At 38.2% G+C, this 23,438-nt stretch overlaps 1 protein-coding gene across 2 annotated transcripts in view; it reads right to left on the reverse strand.

Annotated features, from left to right (window-relative positions):
* Positions 1–2,843: 2,843 nt before the first annotated feature.
* CA10 (carbonic anhydrase 10) overlaps positions 2,844–23,438 on the reverse strand; it is a 205,606-nt gene continuing 185,011 nt past the window's right edge. For both annotated transcript variants that reach the window (XM_036394451.2, XM_036394450.2), the window contains 5 exons: positions 14,053–14,148; positions 12,353–12,425; positions 6,289–6,443; positions 4,894–5,068; positions 2,844–4,018 (listed from right to left, as the gene is read on the reverse strand). In XM_036394451.2, the coding sequence (XP_036250344.1) occupies positions 3,996–4,018; positions 4,894–5,068; positions 6,289–6,443; positions 12,353–12,425; positions 14,053–14,148 (522 nt within the window). In that variant the 3' untranslated portion in view covers positions 2,844–3,995. The remainder of the gene's footprint in view (positions 4,019–4,893; positions 5,069–6,288; positions 6,444–12,352; positions 12,426–14,052; positions 14,149–23,438) is intronic.

The following is a 23,438-nucleotide window of genomic DNA, read 5'->3' on the forward strand; positions in this document are numbered from 1 at the left end:
AATATGTTCATGGCAGCATTGTGATTCTGTGGGATGAATTTAATTTACTGCATTCCTCAGAGCTACTTTTGTAAGAGGAGGTACTAGTGGAAGTAATGAGGAGTGAAATCCCCAGAAAATGAAAATAGGAAGAGCAAAGGCAGGTCCTGTCAGAAGCAGGAAGGACTCTGAAGTTTTATCCTGTTTTTTTTTCTTTGTTTTATACTAAATGTCTTGAAAGATCCTACTGTTTGACATACAAAGTATATAAAAATTATTTCCACCAAGTCCACAATGTCTATGCTGCCTGACAAACTAATGTCACGTGAGCAATAATTAGTGTTGACATTTCTTAAGGCCATGATGTGGAACACAGAGCAAGCAGAGCTACTCATAAAAACAAGAATTCACAGATTTCAAAGTTGTTCTGATCTTTGCAGACCAACTTATTTTGATTGAGTTCCTTGTCTGTGTTTGAGTGTTTGGATCAGTACAGGAAGTATAACCTTGCACACCCTCAAGTATCTTTGTTCCTAGTGTTGTGATCTCAAGTCTCAATTTTTCAGCACAATTTCCATTGCCCCTCTTCTTTCAGAGTATCTACTTGATAGATAAGTGAGAGGTTTTGAATGTCGAGAAAGGATTTTTTTTGGTTTATAGGAGTTTCTTTTATAATAAAATAGCCAAGCTTCCAATCATATCCATGAGGTGTTTGCTTGCTGGTTCAGCTTTGAAGGCTGGAACAGGAAGGTGGATGGACAGATGTATGATATCTATAGGTACAGTTATGCTGAAGGTTTTTGCTTTCTGCTTTCATCCCACAGATCTCCTTTAGTTCTGATTTTCTGTATAAGAATACTTTTTCTTTTTGGTTAAATCAAAGGAACTTATAAACCTGAGCTTATAAAACTCAGCTATTAAATTTTTTTACTACTACTTGAAACAGAGGATTTTAGAATATTGTAAATTTGAATTTTCTCATGTTTTTTATCATCAGATGAGCTTCATAGTTTGGTACCTAAATTGTTTTGATATCATGTTCTTCAGTGTGAATGGATAAATCTAAGCATTTCCTCCCATTATTAGGTTCTTAGTGTTATCATCATGACATGACAACTTGGTCCTGCCTGTGGTGTTGCCTGTTCATCGAAGTCAACAGTACAGGCTTCCAGGTGTGCATTACCTGCCAAGTACCTCCCCTCTGTGCTGAGCCTTATCACCAGCAAAAAATCCCATTCCTGATCTGAATGGTTCAGGCAGAGATGGCAATGAGGCCACATTCAGCCCTTCCTAAAATATTGGGCTCTGTCTGCAGCCAGACTCTGCTGAGTGCTTTGGACAAAGTGCTTAGGTTGGAGGGATTACTCTGGGCAGGTGTTGTGTGGGCTCTAAAAATAAGCAGCCTGTGCCAGCTGCTTGATCCTGGAACTTTATGTTTTTGAAGATTTTGTGATAGGGTGTGGCTTTCTTTGGCTGCTCAGTGTCCTGACAGAGCTCCATGCCTGATCGGAACAGCTGGTGCTGGATGTCTAAATGTGAGCGTTACTGAAACAGGCAAAACACTTAGAATGCTAAGTGTTTGGGTCTCTTTATGCTGTAAACTATGATTAAAACAAAAACCTAAGCAATTTATGGCAAAATTGAAATCTTAACTCACAAAATGGAGTTGGAAATGTTGACAAATCTATTTGTGGTGTTCCAGTATAATTGCTTCCTTTCTCAATGTGCAGGGTTAATCCAAAGCACAGCATGATTCCTTCCTAGGAATAGTCCCTTCTATCACATATCTCCCTCCCCTTAAATCCCTTCTATCAGCTTTCATTAAAATAGAAAATAGTGTTTATTGCTTATTACAAGCTTTATTATCGAGGCCTGGCTTATCTTCCTTCTGTTATAGAAAAACTTGGACCAACAACTGCCAGATATTTGTCCAAAAATATAGATTGATGCATTGTGGATTTTATGCTCTCAGTAACTTTATTCTGCACCATAAGTGAAGCTTAAAAGACACCAAATAAGTAGGATAAACAAGTTTATAAATTCACTCAAAAATATTGAAGGCATGTGGCTTCCATTGTTTTTATTAGCTAGGTAAACCTTGAGTTGGAAATTTTGCTTTTTTTCAATTACAAGATTTGACAGTATTAATCTACAGTGTAATACTTGCTGTGTGACATTTCTGTGGATGTGTTGTGGATTTTTCTGTCACTGTACGGTGTTGGAAGCCATTTGAAATACTTCAAATGAAGTAACTTGAGAATCACGTATTTTACAGATATCCAAAGAGGATCCTGGAAATTAAACACCTTGACAATCAAGTAATTTACCCATGTGCTGAGAGAGTCCTAGGCCAGGGTCACTGGTCCAAGACCCGGTGCAGACAGGGCACCCTTATGTCAGCCCATCTCACCCAAGCCTTCCCTGCACTTTGCACTGAGCAGTTGAACTGTTGACAGTTCTGGGTTCCTCACCATTTTATATCTCCATCCTGAGGGTCCCCTGAAGGCCAGTCCTGGCCTCTTCTCACTTTTCAAGCTGCAATCTTCCCAAACCACAGACTCAACTTTCCTGTCAGGTGCTCCTTACACTGTTCTCTTCAGGCACAGATAAAATAACATTTTTGTCACATTAAAGCTCCCTGGCTGTTCCCTCACACTTCTTGTAGTGCCTGTTCTTCCATTTGGTGTAAACAATTTCTTGGTGCCAGAGCATTGTTTGGCTTCATCTTGCTTTCTGTGAACTTAAATGTGGTACAATGTGAGCATTAGGGATGGGAGATCATGAGGCCTGACCCCTCTCCAGACTGAAAAAAATACCAACCTGAAAAATCCCTCAGTATTCAAGAAGGTCAAACATGTGCTGTGTGAACTTGTTAAACACATTTATTGAGTTCTTGACAGTAACCAAACACAGTGAATGACCATTATAAATAAGAAAAAAGGCATTTGTTTTTACTAGGCCAGCTCCTGCTTTATCTGTAAAGAAAAAATATCCCTTTCACCACCAATTTACAGAATTGAATGTTTGTCCCAATAATGGCTTCAGCAAGGAAATTGACAATTTTAAACTGAGATATGTTTAATCTGCTTTCTTCTTCTGAGCCCAGTGGAGTTAAAGTTATACCACCTTTAAGTGCATTCCCAATTGTCCTTCACTCACTTGAATGGGCTGCAAACAAAGAAATTAAGTAAAAAAAAAAGAACAAAAAAAAAAGTGGAAAAAAATAAAACCACAAATAATGCATCCACAAGTAGTAGAGGCTTGTCATTTCAGAAAGGAAAAAAAGAAATCAAAGCAACTTAACTAAATTAATTTGTTAAACACATTTATTGAGTTGTTAATAGTAGCCAACACAACGTATGATCTATTGTAAAGCAAGAAACAGAAAATGGATATATTCTGATTTTGCCAAATCCTACTACAGATATGTGACAGAGGGAAATATTTAAATTTCCTTTATATTCTGCAGTGATATATTTACAATACTTATCTATCAAAGTCTGTCCCTTTTAAAATTAAATGAACAGAAAGATCATACCTAGAAACGATTTCTTTACAGGAGCCTTGTTCTGTCTTGTCAGTATCCATTAATGATAGTGAAATAATGAGAGCTTTCCAAGATTACTTGGCACACAGAACACAACTCCACTTTGATGCTGTACTGATCCACCTTTTTTCTTTTTTTTTCTTTTTTTTTTTTCAATTGAGGGAGAGAGAGGGAGAAGAGAAAGAATTTCATATGTACAAAGTCTGAAAAGTCTTTCTTTGTGACTCCAAATTAGTTCAGGAAAATTGTAATCACATTTACTGTAATACTTTTGTTTTGTCTTGTTTTGTTTTGTTTTTAAATGGCCACCAATCACATGAATAAATTTTGAGGAGTTTTCCAGCATGGCAGCTCTTTTCCCACAGCACAAAGTGCATGTGAGCTAGAGAGGGAGGTTGGGTGCATTGTAGATGATGTCAATTCCCAGAAGAAGCATTACACTGAGGATTTGGATTTTGCCTGCTCTGTCTCATTTGAGGAGCCATTCATTTACTGGAAGAGAAACAAACAAAAACAATTATGCTTCAATTAACTCCAAATATGAAACTGGTTTAACACTGTGAATCAAATTTAACTGCTTTAACACTGCACTAGGCACTTAGACAAAATGTCTTAAAAAAGCCAGGAGGTTCAGTTTCCTCCTTTTTCTAGAAAAGAATTAAGTCTGAAGAATGACTCTTCCTTTGAAGTATTGCAACACAGTCATCTGTCTTGCTGCTGAAAATTTCCTTTCTTTTCCTTTAGTGCTTCTCCTTCATAATGATGATATTACTGCTGTGAGGGCACTTTAACACCATTATTTCAGGCAACACAGTTGTGTGCCTGGGCTCAAAGATGCATGAGACACATTAAAGCTCAGTTGTGAGCCACAGCCGTGGCAGTGTAGGACTCTAGCTGCAGGTGACTGAGCTGCTTCATTGTTTATATCTCCAGCTTTATATCTACTTAGCAATTTAGGTGTTTGTTATGGTGGTGCACCTTGAAAGTGAAATTAAGTCTTATCAATTACTAATTTTGTTTGAGATCAGTTGTCATCAAGACTAGCTCATCCCCCTTTGTAGATGAGTAAACCAGAGCAAAATGCACTTTGTAAGGGAAGAAGACTTTAAAATGAGGCTAGAAAACCAAGGGCCTGTCCTATTTACTTCTAAAAAACATATTTGATGTCCCAGGCTGGTTTTTTTGTCATGCTTTTCCTACACATTTACTCATATTTTTCAAATGTGTGGCATTTGACTGACACAGTTATCCCCCAAGATATGGAGTTTTATGTGTTTTTATTTGTGTGCCTTGTTATGCCCTTGGATTTCTCAAAGAAAGGAGCTCAGTGAAAGCATAGAAAGGGTTATTCTGGAAGCAGAACGTACCTCTATACTGTAGTTTCTGTGCTCTATTGTTTGGACAATCTTTTCCCTGTAAACTAAAGTTGATATTGGTTCGGATACATCGATTGTTGAGAGGCTGGACTGGTCTGAAATTGTCGCTCATGCTCAGAAATATCTGTGATGGCTGATTCTGGCTTAGGAGTCGCAAAGAATGCATCTATAAGGACAAAACAAGGGGGTTTTAGTATTGGTCTTTGCTGTAAGTAAACAACATACAACACTATTAAATAGATTAGTTAATAAATGGAAGTAAAACAGAATTTCAGTGAAACAGAATTTCAGTGAAACAGAATTTAAGTTAACTCTGCCAGTTTGTTGTCAGAGTTAAAACCATTCCTTGTGTGTTCCTCTGTTTCATTCTCCCAAATCACCCATTTAGAAAGGAAACAAAGTGCTTTCACTATCTCCAGACTAAACTGGACAGAAGGAATATCACAAAAACATCTCAGGCTTTTAAAAGTAATCTTATTTACAATGTTAATATGATTTTAAATCCCAAAGTGATATTTAGGGTTGTTTTCTTGTTCCTCATTTCATTTCTCAGGCCATATTTCTTCTGCTGCCTGCTTGGGCCGAGCAGATGGTGGTTCAAGTATACAAGAGAGGAGGTTTTAGTTCAGCTCACAGCTCTGTAGGCAACTCACTGATGGAAACTGGAGAAAAGGCCAGTTGGTGTTAAATTTGCTGTTTTCTGATGCCAGGATTTGGATTGTAAGTAAGTTGTACAGAAATTTAGTTTTTGAGATTTTTCCACTGGTGTGTTTCCTCAATAGCTTCCTTTTGGATGTGAAGTTGTGTTTTCTCTTGCATAATTTTTCTTGCTTCTCTCTAATAGGGGCTTCAATACTTCAGTCTGATTTTTCCAAATGTATTTGTGGTGTGTATCCTGTAATTTTATTCTATACCAGAAAGCACTGGCTGATTTTTTTCCAGAAGGCTCCATATACTGTATCTCTGTCACATTATGTGCTATTGATACGTGTTTATTCAGACCTAGGAATGACCTCTGCTATCCTTAATAACCTCAGTTATGTTTGTACAAAACTGATGTACTTGTTTTAGAGTCTCCAAGTAACTGTTCACAGCATCATAGAATGATGCAGTTGTGGACAGACTGCTGAAAACCTTTTGGTTCAAACCCTCACTGAAAATAGGGTCCCCCTTAAAGTTTGTGTGTGTAGATACTGATGGAGTTCTTAACAGTTAGTATTTTTTTTTTTTTTGACAAAAAACCTCTTCAATGCTTTTGCAAACTGTATAAATAGCATGCAGGGATCCCTACAGCACAAGAGTTGAATCTAATGTAAAGCTAGAAATATTATGTTTAAAATATTACTTTGTACCTATCCTAGATGAGTAATTTGTAAATTGCTTTACCTGCATCCTTGTTATGTAGACAGGTTTGTTCATTATTATCCAGCTTGCTGTTTCATAGCAGGGTGGAATTGTCATTGACCCATCATACGTAATGAAACTAGATGTCTCTGGATAAAGTTCCTCAATATTAAGCCCCTGTAGTAAGTATGCATCATCTGGAGAACAAAGGAGGAAAACAACTCGGGTAAAACAGCAGCATCACAAAACAAACAACAAAAAACCCCAACAAAACAAACAAACAAACAAACAAAATTTAAAAAACCAAACAAAATCACCCTTTTCATGTCTCCTAATTCCAGAACATGATGACATGATGTTCAGTTCTACCAAAGAATGAAGTTTAACAGATGCACATTTCTGGATCCTCCAGCAGTTTAAACAAGAACAAGTAACACAAGTAATATCCCTCACCCTGCTGGGTGGATCTGCACTGAGATTCCCATTCACACACTCTGGGAACTGAGCACAGGCACTCACAGGGCAACTCTAAATCACACTTAGGGACTGGAGTCAAAAGCTTCTTGAAGTTGCAGTTATTGATTGAGATGCAGAAGCCTTTGAAGAATGCTGACTTTCCATCTTTTGGGGTCATTAACAATTTTTGCTCGACAAAGCTTCAGAAAGGCCAAGAGAATGAAAACTTAATTGCCTTCTGGCATGAGAGGAAATTGCAGTTAATGCATGATAATAAAGCTACTCCATGAAGCCTCCCAGCCTTTCATGTGCACAGTGGTGTGGGTGCAGTGCCAGCTCCCTCAGTGTTGCAGTGTGATGCCATTTCCTGTTTCAGCTCCCAGGTGTAGCTATAGCTTCTCCCTTCCCCTCCCCCTTGCCTCCTTGCTAAGTGCTGTCAGTCAATCTTATCATTCCAGCAGGGGCGTCGTGTGATTGGCAAAAGTTCAAAAGATGCCCCACAGCCCTGGGGTCATTGGCTCATCCAAGTGTCATTGTCCCCTGAGCCTTCCCCCCTCCCACCTGCTTGGTGGCTCACCTGTCCCTTCCCTCCCCCTGCCCCCGAGCTTAAAAGACATGGAGACCATGTGGTCAGGTTTCTGTGGAGCCGTTACCAAGATTCAGACATATGTGACTCTGGAATAAACTCTGGATTAAACCCTCTGCAGAATCCGTCTCCTTTTCCTCTTCACCTAGCCTGGAGCCTTTCCATCAGAGTAAACTGAGTTTCTACCATGCCTGGACTTGTTCTGAGTGCCTAACTGCAACTTCCAGCCAGCCAAAGGTGTCTCTGAGGTGAAATACCACAGCTGCTGTCTTTTGCCCAGCAGCAAGGATCAGATGAGCCCAGGCACGTTCCACCTGGTAATATTGGGATTATATTCCAATACCTCAGAAAGCTAAACTCTAGGTTGAAGGCTTGCTGGGAAGCAGTACCAGGATTCCTGCCTTTATTGTAAGGCTCCCTAGGAATTAATGAAGTGTGTTCCTCTGCAACAGAATTTGTTCTGTGGATATGTACCTAAATATAATGAGATGTATCTTTCAAAATTCATCAGAGTTTCTCAGTGTTGTCTGTACTATCTGCACTATTTCTCTTGGGTAATGCTGGTCTTACAGTACTTTTGGCAGTGCTGTCAAAGCTAAAACTCAGATTTTCCTGCCAAATCTTAGGCTGTAGGAGTTCATCCACTCAGGGATAAACATATTTTATTTCTGATACACTGCTGCTTGTGTGTATCTCAGAGAAAGCTGGGGTGGTTATGATTTGTAACACTGTGAGTTCTCTTTGAACCCTTTCACCTGTGTGTGGTGTCTCCAATTTGGTTCATTTGCAGAGAAAACGTTAAAATGCAGGCAACGAAAAGTGCACACTGAGGTGTGTTCCCTCTTTCAATGCTCAACATAAGCTGACCTTGATTTGTAGAGAAATCCAAATGATCAAGGAATTGTATAGGAGCTAAAAAAGAAAGGTGCAATTTAACTTGAATTTAACATATTGTAGCTGAAGGACATAACTTAGATGAGTAAAATACTTGTCTTGTACAACCTAATGGAAAAATGAGAAGGGCTGCAGATTATTGTCTTGGGTAACAGAAAATCAAAGAACACGGGCAGAGAAAATGTGGCCTTGTTTTTTTTTATTTTAACACAGCAGAGTCAACATGGTACAGGGTTTTGGGGCAACAGTATTGGCAGCTACAGCGTCAGTTAAAGTGTCAAGGTGAGAGTGTAATGTTTCTGCCTCATTGACCAGGGCCTTACTGTTATTTAATATTTTAAATGCGTTCATTGTTTTACAAAACAAAATCTTGGCAGGTCCTCTCATGTTTTTAGAAAAAGAGCCCTCTGCTCTGCCCTTGCAGCTTGAGCTGGGTGATTGCAGTGCTGGATGGCTGGCTAGATCCTCAAGCAGAAGGGGAAATGCTATTAGTGTCTGGGAGGTGGCTGACTGTCCCCTGTTTTAATATGACCAGGCTTCAGTGGCCCATGGCCCATGACAGCTTCTTTCTAAACCCACATCTTCCAGACACAAGCATGAAATCACAGTCAAAATGCAGTTATATTTGAACAAGTAGAGATGACTGAATACATCTGGTCATTAAAAACATTATTTGCAGTGCACTGGTAATTTTGCTGGAATCTCATTGGAAGAGAACTGATGGACTTTTTTCATGCCAATGCCTGTTTTCAATGAGTCATCACACACTTTTCCCTTTCCCACATGAACATCCTGTTCATTATTTATGAGCCATGGAAAGTGGTGTGTTTTAACACCAAGTGGCACAGAGTCAGGCAGAAGAGATCCCTAAAGACCAAATCTGCTTTCTCACAGCCATATTGGCTTCAGCTGGGCTAAAATTATTTCAACCAGGTAGAATTTGCCCTAAAATGTTTACTAGGAGATGGAAAACTAACTGAAGATTAATATAGATGAGAGATATTCCTATGAGAAACTGGAGGAAAATATCACTTCAGGAAAACTCAAAGATAGGGGTGAATGAAATAAGGGTTTGTCCAAGAAAACACAGTACTTGTTAAAGCCTGTGTATGAGTATATTCCCATGGGAAATCAGATGATTCCATGAGAGAAGATGACACAATAAGAATTTGGTTACCAACATTTTTCCCATGAACAGGTCTGTCCGTTCCCCACATCTTGGTAAGGGTTTCTTGTTCTGGAGTTGAAGCAGACCTGGTGCGTTGGTATTAATACCAGACTGCCGCCCTTCAAATTCTTGCTTATATTTACTGAAAATACATTCAAAATGCTCAAAATCACCCTGATATGATCTCTTGCCAGTGACAAGCTTCCTTTCATAAATCCAGCCTTTCCTGGATCCTCTGCATCATTCCTATCTGCAGTCCACAATGTGTTACTCTTGATCTGCTGGTGCCTTATGGTGATTTCCAAATCCAGGAATTTTTCTCTCCACAAATTAGATTTCATTAAATTTCACATTCATTTACATAAAGGCCTTGACTCTGGCAATTTACCTAGAAAATAATGTAAATCCTTTTATCCCTAGGCTTGTAATAGATGTGTGGGATTGGCTTTCACAGCGAAATCTGTGTATGTTGTCTTTATAATAATGCTTTTTATAGGGAATATAGTGTTTATTGAGTGGAGGAAGGTACATTTGATTTTAAAGTTCATATCATGATAATCCAGAAGAAGATCTAGGTTAGATTTACAGGGTTAGGAATTAAGAGATCCTCAGTTTCTCTGCCTACCAGACAATGAGAAGACCAAATTTTTATGTGGAATTTTGGGAATCTAAAAAGTTAATTTTTTCCCTGATGTTAAGCAAATACTGGATGAAAGCTCGTGTAGCATAACTGTTTTGAAAGAAAACTAATTTGTCCCCTCAAATGGCGCACTTAATGAGGAATAATAAAACAGTTTTCTTCTGAGATACCTACACAGCTTCTGACTAAAACCTGCTTGAAAAAACCCTTGTTTCAGTTTGCTCACAGTCAATTCTTTGGGCTGCGATAACAGAACCAAAGAAACATTTAAAATCTCCTTAAAAATTCCTTGGAGTCCACTTACTTTACTGTAGCCACTAACATCTGTAAATAAACATTTAATATCTTAATAAACATTTAAAATCTCCTTAAAAATTCCTTGGGGTCCACTTACTTCATGTAGCCATAAGAGTAGAAATTTCCCTTTTAATGCTCTTGGCACGTGGAAATTTCATGCAGCAGGAGAGACAGCACTTAATTTTGTTGCTGTTCTTTTAAAAAAAAAAAACCAACAAAACCTTTTATTTATGTTATGAACTGTCCTGACTTTGAACCAGCATTTTTTTTTATCATTCCCTCCACGCTCCTCTTGAGCACATGAGGCCTGGGCATTTTGTCAGCACCGTGCTGAGTATTGACTTCAGAAGTGGAGCCTTAAAGCAGAAGCTGCAGAACTCCAGCTGCTAAAGGCACACTAGAAATCCTTGCAGTGTAAGAGGTAAAATTAGTTTTCAGCAATGATGCTATAATCCATCATGCAAGACAACTGCAAAATTACTTTCAATAACACTTTCATGTTCCCAATTTACACTAAAAATTCACAGTCAATACTTGTTACTACAGTAAGTAACCCAATGCCTTGTGGAATATTATGTGCATTATGTCTACCAGTGATTTAATTTTAACGGATAAACTTAGCAAAAACCGTGGTTAAAAATTAAAGCAATTCTGTTAATCACTGATTTTCCAGCCTGTGTTTTATGTGTTCATCTTCATGAGATATTGCATTTAGTATACCCAAATTAGGTGAGATTGGAATCATGTTTCCCTTGTAAGGAGACAAAACAAGCAGTGGGAGGTAGTGGGATGCTGCCAGCTCTGGAGAGGAGGAGTTTTCACTGTAAATACAGCATACAAATGAAATATTTAGTTTTGGGAGGGTGGGCCCCATGGGAGAACATCTGGCTGGTTCCCAGAAGCTGGGAATATCGAATCTGTGGGTGAAGGAGCTGGAAAAAGCACTCTCAGCCTTAACAATAATTCCCTGTTTCCAGGATGCTGCAGCAGCACTGGTAGGCAGGAAGCAGCTCTTGCAGAACATCCTTGCTGCATTTTTGCAAGGAATCAGGACAAGCAGTTTAAAAATGTGACTGATCTGCTTCTTCCATGCAGAGAAGATGACATTTGATACTGATAGAACAATCTGGAAAAAACATTCTGAGAAGAACCCTCTGTTGCCTTCCTTTCCATAGGTATTGTAGAGAACTGAGTTTCATTATCATAGAAGCCTCTTATTTGGACTAAAGGTGTAACGAGATTTGTTACCTCTCAGGTAAAAGCAGAGTAGCCTCAGTGGTGTGGAGGTGTGTGTGTTGCAGGAGAGAACAAGGAATTATTTGTGTTATCCCTTTGCTGTGTACTTTCTGAAAGTTAAATTCTGCTATTGTTGAACTTACAAACTTCATAGCAGCTTAGAATGTTTGACAAAGGAAACGAGGTTTTCAGGAGAAGAGGTTTAATTTATATATATGTATTTTTCATTATTTTCTCTAAAATATCTTAATTAAGCTCCGGTTTTCCACAAGGGCAATATATGAACATGGAATTATTGAGGATCATCAGTTAAAGGCTTTTCAAATGTGAATATTACAAACATACAAGCTATGTTAATAACCTCTTTCTATATCTGTTAAATGCAGCAGTAGTTGAATAGGAATGTTGTAACTTTTCTTTCAAAAAGAAAACACTGATGAATACTAAATCCAGTGAATTGTGCAGGATCCTGACATAACCAGATCCAATATAATCCAGGCTGCTACACATGTCCCTTATACTGCTAACAGTAGACAGGTTCTCCTGAGCATTCTGTGTGAATACAGTATATGTATGTGTCAAATATAATTTCATTAATTTGTTGTTGCACCTTTAGATGTAAAACAGACTTTGAAGTTCAAAATTCATTTGATTAAGTGATGACCTAATGAGCTTTTTCACATTCCTGAGTTTATCATGCAGAGTTCCTGACAATGCAAACCTGGAATTACCGCCCATAATGAGGTGCCTCTTGTTTCAGGATCACTAAATGTGTTATTTGATAGTGAAAGTACACAGCTGTTTCCAGAGGAAATGAAAAGAAACTTACTCTTATATGTTATTCTTGTTATGGTGTCTCTGTTAAGCATACGATTTAGAAATGGATTTGATGATTCAGATACCTACAGAAGAGAAAATGCACAATGTCAAAATCTTCTCACAAACATTTCCTTGCCAGAACTGTAGCTTTTTCATGTGTGCACACAGACACTCTCTGATACTCCTCCAGTTGAGTTCTCCTTTTTTTTTCATTGTTGTGGGAGAAGGAAATAATTACTCACTTGTTTTTCTAATGAAACTTGATAGAAAGTTGGTAGAATAAATAAAACACAAGGAACAGGGTGAACAGAAATCAATGCCTGAATAAAAGCATGAGCACAGGTTTCTTCTCCAACAGCTTTGATGAAATTTGCAGGTGGTTGATATATTAGGCAGGATTTTCACTAGTGTTCTATTATTTTATTTATTGATAAATATAATTTCCTTGCAGTAGGCTATTTTAATTGCAAATTAAAACTCTCTTCCTCTGGTTTATGTCTGAGTAATATATGAGGTAACACCTCATGTTCAGGTGGAACTTTCCGTGTGTCAGATTCTACCCCCCTGTTGCTCAGCAGCCCTGAGCAGAGTCTGATCCATCCTCTGACACCTCCCTGCAGGTACTTCTAAATATTGACAAGATTCTATCTGTCTTCTCTTTAATTTTTGCCTTTTTCGTGAATGCAGGTCAGATTGTTCGGTCATAATACAATACTTTTTGGATAAAAAAAAAAATGGTAGCATAAATATCTTTCTTAAATATTAGACCCATTGAAAACTGCCCTTTTATATCTAATTATCCAGTATACTCTGTGAAATGCATACTTTATATCTGAGGTTAATGCTTTGTTAGGACCTTTATGAAATGGGATTAGAATACTGAGGGGAACTAATAGATATCCCATACGTAAGGTGTGATGAGGTGAACATCAGCATTACTCAGAAATACACACTTTTTTAGACTGATGAAACAGTGATACATAATGACAGAATATAAACAATATTTGGAGGGGAGAAATAATTCTATAAAATGAGACAAAAGTTTTCTCCAGTGTAATTAAAGAGGCTTGGGAAAACCATGAAGTTTAGAGTTTAGTTCACTATAAATGAGTTCACTATAAATGATTAGTTTAGTTTAGTTAGTTTAGTTCACTATAAATGATTTAGTTCACTATAAATGATAGACTTAACTATGTACCTTGAATGCAACAGGATGGAGACAAAATATTCACGTCTTTGTGGTTCTGTGAAATGCAAGATACTAGAAGTTCTACTTTTAATGTTCTTTCAGTTTTCATAGTTTCAAGATGTTTTAAATAACACAGAAAATAACTGATTTTGCTGGCTCTGAAACATCACCATGCCCTCTCTCCCAGTGCCTCAACTTACTAGACGGGATTTGAATGAATAACATTTCATGAAGAAACACTAAATCTGCAAAGCTAGTGACTTCTGCCATAGCCATTAAAGTGTTATGAGTAATGTTTATGATTTTAGGGTTTTTTTCTCCCACCTCCCTTACCCTCTTTAATTTTCTTTATATTGTAAAAGCTTTGAGAAGAGATGGCATGCTCAGTTTAGGAAGAAGCTGTCTCTGGATTCCAGATCAGAGCTTCTGGGCATTGCTGTAGCATAATTAGGAGTCTAACGCCTACATTTACAGTTCATGGAAAATTTACTGTCTATATATTAGGAATCTGTAATACTTACTTTCATAAATATGGAAACTACCACCAACCCATTAGGACTCTTTGCAGCTTCTGTGACATTTGTGTACAGCTCATGGTTATAGTGGATCAGCTGAACCTAAAAGAGGGTGAAGGGAAGGATTACAATTAACCAGTGGCAAATAATCCCATACAGTGTTTGCAAATACTACCCACACACTGCTTAGTTTGTATCGCGATCCCCTCTCTGCTTTGGGTACTTTGTAGCAGGGTAATTTTTCAGGCATTTGCAGCACATATCATTTTAACAATTTCAGTCACCATCTGGCTCCAAGAGGTACAGCATCAGCATGTTTTCCTCTAAATTGCCAGCCACTGAATTCACCCACATCCAGTTACAGATTGCACTGCAGGGGCTGACATCACTTCCCTGTTCCAGTAGCACTTGCCAAGGGCACCAAGTAATCTGTACTCTGCAGCCTGAAGCCAACCACAGAAGAATCAGGGGTTGAAATATTTGAGGAAACACATGGGATATGAGTTTAGAACTGTGAAAACCACCACTCACAGAATTCAAAGTACTGGTATTCATTTGCCCCAGATTCTGCAAACTTGGTTACAGAGGCTCCTACAGTTAAGCACTTACTGTATTGTTAATCAGGTTCTCCTTAGCACCTGCAGCTTTCCTTCTGCTTTTTAGTTTTATGCTTGGCTGGAAGTTTTAAATTACAAAGGCACAGTTCCCTTCTCTCACTACCTATGTAAAGTATCTTACCCAGAACCTTGATATTTGATTTGTCTGGGATCACCAGACAGTGTTACAATTTACATCGCCAACTTTTCTTTTTTTAAAAAAAAGATGAACAAATTTAATGAACTCTGGTGGCAGTTAAGTACTTCTAAACAGATGACAGCTAGTCAGCTTTATTTAGCCTAAAGATCTTTCTTAGTTTTCAGATGTCAATTAGAAAAGGAAGGTTCTTGTTCTGGCATTGTCAGAATTGCAGCAGCCTGATGTTCACATTTAAAATCAGGTCTGTCTTTCATGTGCTGACACTTCCAAAAGCTGTTTAGAGAAATTTCTGGACTTACATGCTGTGAGCAAGATCAGTATTAACTTGGTTTATATCTGGTAATCTTTGTAACTATACAAACTATACAAGACTAAGACTGCCAGTAAAGAAATTTCATTATAATGTGCTGTCCAAGTTTATAATGAGGGAAAAAAACCAACCCCTAAACATCACTGAAACAGGGTTTAATGCCTGTATTGGTGAAATTGTCTTTGGATGAATGTGAGGTCTGGTTATTCAGAACTGAAATGTAATTGTGAGCATTTTTCTGCAGGAATGATGTTCCTACAGGATCTGAAGTACACAATCAAGTTACACAGACTAAACCTTACTTTGCCACCCAAAGGGGTAAGTCCAGCAATCCATGCTGATCTGATTATAGCAGTATCCCAAGTTATGTGTAACCCATACCATTATTATCTCAGTCCAAGATAGGGTAAGAAATAAATGATGAGTTCAAACAGTTCTATTTCCCACATTCTGCCCTGACTGGAAAATGTATTATTCTTTTAAGTGAATCTTATCAGCTTTATATAAAAGGCCCTCAAGCATTGTCCTCTCACCACCCCCGAAATCCCTTTGTGATGCTGTTTTAGTGCTTGTAGATGTAAAAAGGGGCAGTGGAAACTCTGAAAGAGAAAATTTGCATTGGTAAGATCAGAAGATTTTTGGTGCGTGGCTTTGTTATTTACAGCCAGCAGTTCAGAGACCAAAAAAATAAGGTGAGGGTCAAAAGTACTGCTATGATGTGTTAATTTCAATTACTTTTTTCCTGTCTCAATTGGGCACTATCTAAAAAATGTCAAAGGAGCCAATGGAGTCCTCTACCAAATTCTGACAGTCAGAAAGCAGGCGAAGTGAAGGTCTCATACAGCCACAGAGGTTATAATGCTCATTCATCATCACTTTGTGGTACTACTGAACTTTGATAACATCCCTGTTCTGGGGACTGTGCACTCACTGAAATTTTTAGGCTTAGTCACATATTTGTCTTTTTATGTACAACTCTTTATCCTGGCAGCCAAACTAACTTGTGAATTATCAAGGAAATAAGTAATGAAATCTACTTTAGACTAGATGTCTTTCTGTACAAAGTCCCAGAATAACAATGAATTAGATAAACTCATTTTATATAATAAACCAAAATGCTGGGTGTGGGAACGGCTAAAAGCAAGGGACAAATTCTCCTTCCACCCATGGGAACCCTGAGTCAACATCAAACTCTTGTTTCGACTGATGGCACTTACAGAAATAAAACCTCTCAAGTATATACAACCATATACAGGATATTTGTCCCAAACAAAGGTCTCAGTGCCTAATGAAGAGACACTCTTTTTTTTTTCTTCTCAAACCTGTCACTTTCTCTGTGCTGGAGTTGTATCCTGTTGTATCCTTCCTCCCTGCCCCCAAATTAATTTTAAAGCTGTTTCCATGGTACTATGGTTAAATTCATTAGGTTTATCTTTTTTTAGAAAAAGGTTGACCATCTAAGGAGGCATAATTTTCAAAGTTTCTCACATGGAACAGGCTAATTTAGAAATATTCAAATGAACGAGTATCTTAAACACACAATACAACAGGATAGAAAACCATAATTCCCTATTAAATTTCCTCTGAGAATAATTTCTTTAAGTTGCCTAAAATACCTGTAAGCATTTGGTCTGTATAAAATATTACTGGGGTCTTCTGTGAAGGTGAAGTCACAAAAATAAAATTGCTCATATATGAAAATCTCACTTTTCAAATGATGACACTGTATTAAAAGCACATCACAATAAGAGCAGATCTACAATGCTGAAAGCACCCTTTGAGTTTAGTTTGGGTTTCAGGGCTCAAAGGCAATACTAAATCTTGTTTTAATCCACTGCTTTTCTTAGGAAGATTCCCCCTTTAAGATTAATTTGCCACAGAACAAGTGATACCTCTTTGTTTTCCTCCAGCTAGAGAAGATCTGTTTTGCAGGAAAAAGATCAATTAAGATTAATTACTCTCTGATGAAAAACCAGAACGTGGCCTTGTTCCACCACCCAACAATGTGCACTGGACCAAGACCAGAATCAGAAACAGAGCTTTTTAGCCTCTCAAGACTGTCCATGTTCTCCTGCAGCCAAAAATGGAGCAATAGGAAACTGAGGGAATTTAGAATATTGCAGTAGTTCACACACAGTTTTCCACAGTCCTCTTGGGAATAATAGAATACCCTTTTTTCTCACTTGGAAAATTATAAACATTTTTGATTTGTAAATTATGAGAGAAGTAAAGCATGAAGTAAATGGCAGCAGGAAACAGCTCATCTGTAACCATAGTATTTATAGTATGCTGCAATATCTGAGAAACTGTTGGGGTACCTCATTGAGAGCAAGCAGAAAGTGTGTTTCCAGCACAGCAGGGAACAAAAGCAAATGAAATTGTTCAAGAAGGCAGTTAAATGTTTGTTTTGATTCAGAGTTCCTGTAAGAAGTATCTAAGATATCTTTAAGGAAAATAATTATGCATTTTTGTTCCTCAAAAGTTTAATAAAAACAGCAAAAGAAATGTAGTTTCTGCACGGTGGGTGCCTGGAGAGAAAAATAATTTTACTGAGTTAAAAGCCATTAATAAGAACAGTTATTCCACTGTTAAAATATAATTGCTCTTACAGGTCTTGTAAAACCCAAGAGTTATTTATGGAACTAATTTTGTTGGTATGAACAGGTATGAGATCAGTGCAATTTGTGTGACTGACAAAACTGTTTTTAAAGTTGTCCTAAATTAAATTAAATGTACCTCCTGCTTTGTGGAAAGGCATAGCAGCAGCTGGGAGAACATGGACCAGCTCTGTGGTCCTGATTTGTCTTGTTTTCCTGGACCAATCCCTGGCAGTGATGCAGGGGAATTTTCTTATCTTTGAAGAACCAACCCATCTTTTCATGCCCAGGGTACTCAACCATGAAATGTTAGTGTCTGATAAGGTGGTTTTACCCATTAATTAATCCACAAATGTACCTTTTACTCTTTATGTATACGCACACAGCAATGCAGTGCTCTTGCTTTGTTAATAAATTGATAACATGAATTGTAGATGATCACCTGTACTGCAGTTTACTTTGCACTTTAGGAAACTACTGCAGTTTTAAGATTAAAATCTGTTTTAAAAAAATAACTTTGCTATATTAAGCTAAGGAGAAATGCAAAAAACCAGTTGCTTGAAATAAATTTTTATCTCTAACTCTTTTTGATGTTCTCTTTATTAAAATGCAGGTTATTTAGTCTTCTGCTGACAAATGTGCTTTGTGCTTTGTTTTGCATTTTTTACTGATTTTGACAGTTATTTTTTGATTTAAAAGAAATGTATATAAATAACTGGTTTAATAGATAGGCTTGTCATCCACATTTATAGCTATATGTCAACTGTTTTATCTGTGGTAGGCTAGGGACAGGCGTTCGGAAGATTTCGGGCTGTGACGGAAAATTACAGGAATCCTTCTACCCCTCTCCCCATAGATAAGGATCACCCTTGGAATGTAGCCAAACGTGTAGCCCCCCTAACCTATGCATGCCAGTAACTTTCCACTCCATACTAACCCTAGAAAGTATAGCCAAACCCCTGTCTGACGTAGAGAAACCCCTTAGTCCATAAATACCCTCGAGACCCCTCAATAAAGGCCTTTAACCGTCCACCACATTGGTGTCAGCGTCCGTTATTGGCCACGAGGGATCCCAAGGAGGAGATCGCAGTGCTGGACTCCGATACCAGGTCATCGCGGCCTTCACAAGAAGGCAACATTTATCCTAGATAAATAAACAATATTAGAATTATTTTTTACTTTAAAGAATAAGACTAAGAATGCATGGAAGGAATTCATTTTTCTTCTGCTTCTGAGCAGACAGCTGTGTAGAGAAATGCAATAATCGTGCAGTAAAGTGGAAATACAGTTGGGTTAACTACTCTTGGCTTCAAAATCTACTTTATTAGAAATAATGGCATGCTTGGAATTAGCACTGAAGCTATAAATGGCATCTAACCATTTTGTTAGAGCCATTGGTAACAAGAACTAACTTGCAATAAAGGGTGTTCAACAGTGAGCCTATGCCAGTGTTCCTTGGTAGCATGTTAACATGGGGTGTTATTTCCAGCATGTATTATGGCTCCTAGAAATAAATCCATAATAAATATATAAAAGGCTCTGCCATAACCTGCTTTAGGGTTGAAGTAGTTTTCTCTAGTTATTTCTAGATGCCATTTGGCCTGCTGACCTGGTATCTTAGAGCTAATAAGGCTCTAACAGAGCCTTATTTTTTTGTTTATATGCAACCACTGCAGCTAGAAAATATTTTTAAAAAATTACCTAAATGAAATGTAGACGATTAAGTCTTTCTCCTTTATATTTATATATACTCTGAATACTTTTGTAAGTCTTACTTTAATTTATTTGCAAGTAGGAAACAAGACTAGTTTAGATAGTATTTAAAACTTGACATTTTTCTTAAGCATCGCCAGGACTATAGTAACAAGTACAAATTACTGTTTGAAGAGACCAGATTGGCCATGCTTATCTCAGAATTTGCTTTCAGGACTTTCACCTTTGTGCCAACAACAAAAAAAAATTAAGTAAATAGGCTGAAAGAATAAAAGTGAGTGGTGATGGATTCCTGACATCCAAATGCTGCTGGAACTGTTGCAAGTGTTACAACTATTTGTACTCCCTTCCACACAGCAGATAATTCAAAGAAAGAAAAATCCAAATTGAGCCCCAGAGGTACAGAGGAACTCCTTGGCTGCTGGTTGCTGAGTGACTTGGGGAGGGTTTTTGACAGGGGAGTCATTGCTGAGCCAATTGCTCCAAACATGGGTATTTTTGGCTGACCTGCCACTCAACCACTTTTGTCACTCATCGTTAGCAGATGAGCAAGACCTGGATAAACATAAACAAATGACACTTCTCTGCAATTTGCTTTGTGTGAGGATCAAATTGAAGTTTGAGGCTCAAATGCTTAATGTTGATTATGTCTTGGCTGATGCAGAATTTCACTGCAAGCTGTAATTTGGCACTGACCCAATCCATCATCTGCAAAAGTTGTATCTTAAGAGAGAATAAGGGTAATGTAGGGAAAAAAAACCACTATTAGATGAGTCTATCATCATTTCTGGATTCATGCAGGATTTTCTGACTAAACACTGCATTTAAATTGTTTTCTCATTTTAAATACTGCAGATGGTCAGACACCATGATGATGAACTCGATATAAATGCTCCATTTGGTAGATTCAGTTATATAATGGTGCTCTGTATTTCTGTTGGAATTCTGTTTCTTTAGCAATGAGCCCAGAAAGCAGCAGAAAATGGTTCCTGCATGTCAAGAATGTGGGGAAGTGGTGATTGATGCTATTTCTGTTGTTCACTGCATTGCCCTGAGACATTGAATACAAAGGATGTAAGAGGAGGTCACTGACAGAGGAATTAGCAGTTCAAGCCTTCTCCAAAACCCACCAGACCTCTGAGTCCACCTTGTTAAAGAACCATCTGTAGTTCCATTTCTGTTCAGGGGCTGGGCATGATGGACAAGGGCAGACAGACACATCACAGATTGATGGATAAAAGGATGAGTAAAAAAAAGTTAAGAGAATTTGGTCTAGTGAAAATCTAGATCTTGTCCCTTTTGTCCTCATTTCATCATCTAGTAAGGAAAAAACTAAGTTTAATTAACAAGTAAATGTTAACTAACAAGTAAATGTTAGTGTTAGGGTTTCAAACCAGAAGCAGAAATAAGGAATTATCAGTTTGACCTGCTCTCTTGAGCACAGAAGTGCATTGTAAATTCAGAATGTTATTTTTCTTTTTGTGCCAGAAATGAAGCATGGGATTTTATATTCTTAAGATGCCAGCAAGATGTGTATATGAGGAAAGCACAGAATAAAACTGAGGATGTATTTTAAGAAGTGTTTGGTACTGTCCATTGGAGAAGATATGGTAGCCAGGTGGGGGCTGGTCTCTTCTCCCAGGTAACAAGCAACAGGATGACCTAAAATTACCTCAAGTTGTGCCAGGGGAGGTTTACATTGGATTTTAGGAAAACTTTCTCCCCCCAAAGGACTGTCAAGCCCTGGAAGAGGCTGCCCAGGGCAGTGGTGGAGTTACCATCCGACAAGGACGTGTGGATGTGGCACTTGGAGACGAAGTTTAGTGGTGGCCTTGGCAAGTTATAGGATAAAAGTGGAACTTGTTTAAATTAAAAGGTCTTTTCCAAAAACTCTATGATTTTTTTTTCTCATGGTCTTCTCTCAAGAATCTCCTTCCACTTTCGTGACTGAGTTGCTCACCTGTGACTTAAAAACTTATGTTCAAGTCCTACTCTGCCTTTGAGCAGATCTCCTTCCCATCTTGGCCCAGCTTGTCAACTCCAACATGAGAATAGCTGCATTTTTCTCCAGTATCAATATTGTGAGAGGATCAGATGTAACATTACTGGTATTGGGGAAAGCATCTTAATAATGAATGTTATGTTATGGAGTTCAATCTGTGTCATTGATCCATGACAATGACAATTTGTGACACATCACCCATAAAAGGCACAAAAAAGATCAGAATCCAAATAGTTCTGGGAAAAGACTGTGGGATTTCCACTTGATTTCCAGCACCTCAAATTATGGTAACAGGAAAACTTTTAAAGCCTGATAGAAGAGAAAAAAACTGAAATGGACATAATTGCTGGTTAAGTTACTGTTTGAATGTAAGTTGAAAGTTCAAATACAGAAGAGTTTGAGAAAGCCCAACCTGATTCAAAATAGCCAAAAGCATTTCTGGAATTATGCTTTATTACTGAATTTTCAGAGGTTCTTTAGGATATTAATGCTATGTTTGGTGAGACGACAAATTAGAGTAAAAATTTAGAAATTATTCTGAGAAATCTAACACCTGTCAGAGGTGCAGAGTCAAAGATTCAGCAAAAGCTGGCACAGATCTGCCCTGCAGGTGGAAGATAAGTGGTTTTTTTTTCATTTTTGTTTAAGAATATCCTGGAAGGGTATCCTAAGGGAAGTGCAAATGCAAGCACCTTTTGCTGTTCATATGAATTGCAAAAAAGCCACTTTCATGTTTGTAATTTAATAGGCAAATATGAAGTTGAGAAATAGCAAGCAAGAAAAAAAAATACAAGAGGACAGGGATTATCTAAGAATGTGAGATAGTACAGCTTAAGGCAGACAAATGCAAAATTATCTTGTTTCTGAATGAGTTAAATGTTGTTAAACTCAGTAGGGAAGATAAGTAACACTCTGGAGCCAGAACAAAGCCAGTTATCTTTCTAAAGTAAGCCCTTTAGCTTCCTCTGAAGGCTTTGGTGAAAGAAGCAGGGTGCTGGTAAACACTGCTGAACAAATGCAGGACATTAATGTGATGGTGGTGGGAGGGGCAGCAGTAAAGTCACATTAGCATTTTTTATCAGCTGATTTTCTACATCAGACAATGAAGTCAAAGCTTTTTTTCCCTATTAGACAACACAGTCTGTATTCATTTGCAGGTGAAATGCTGAAGTGCTGAAAATACTGGAATGGAAATACCTGAAATGCCAAAGAGATATTTTGCCTTAATGAAAGAAGATCAGGGAACATGCCATCCTCTAACATGCTGAGTTTTTTAAGAACCAATCTTCTGTTTGTTGGACTTTCTTCAATTAGAAAAGATGACTTTGGGCAGTGATTTAAATAGAAGTCTTTGGAATTTGCTTTGTCCATGTAGTAAACTCTATCTACTCTAAGAAAGCCAGATCTCAGTCGGGCTGTGAAAGCAGCTCTTTACTCTGGTTGGCAAAGGGCCTGGCCTTAAGAATGTTCCGACTGCCATGCAAACAATACCCACTATTCACTTCTTGCTGCCACCAGCTCCCACTGGGAGAGCTACAGACTCCTGAAATACCAACTGAGTGGAGATGTTGTGGCTTCCACGGGAGAATAATGTCTGAATGGGGTGTGAAAGGTACAACCTGCTTCCATCTCTTCATGGATCACCATGTCCTTTAAGACAGCACCTCAAGGTGGTGAGCAGTCAAAGGTTGGGATCAGGGGTCTTTTCCAGCCTGAATAACTCTGTGGGCAGTGAGGAGGGCAGGCAGAGAGCAGTAGTGGTGCCTGCCCCTCTCCCACCCTGACAGCTGCCACCTCCCCCTGCCAGGACACCCTGAGGAGGATGAATGGTTCAGAGAGTGGATGACACTGTTTGGGTGCTCCCAGTGTGACTGGAGTGCTGCACTGTGGTAAATACTCTGGTTCCCTTTGAATTTATGCCAATCCCATAAAATCATGCCAATATTTGACTGTGCACTGTGATGGAAATGTGTTGTTCTTTTTTAGGTGTACAAGAAATGATGGCTTTATACAA

This window comes from Molothrus ater, chromosome 19 (genome assembly GCF_012460135.2).
Source record: "Molothrus ater isolate BHLD 08-10-18 breed brown headed cowbird chromosome 19, BPBGC_Mater_1.1, whole genome shotgun sequence".
Lineage (NCBI taxonomy): Eukaryota > Metazoa > Chordata > Aves > Passeriformes > Icteridae > Molothrus > Molothrus ater.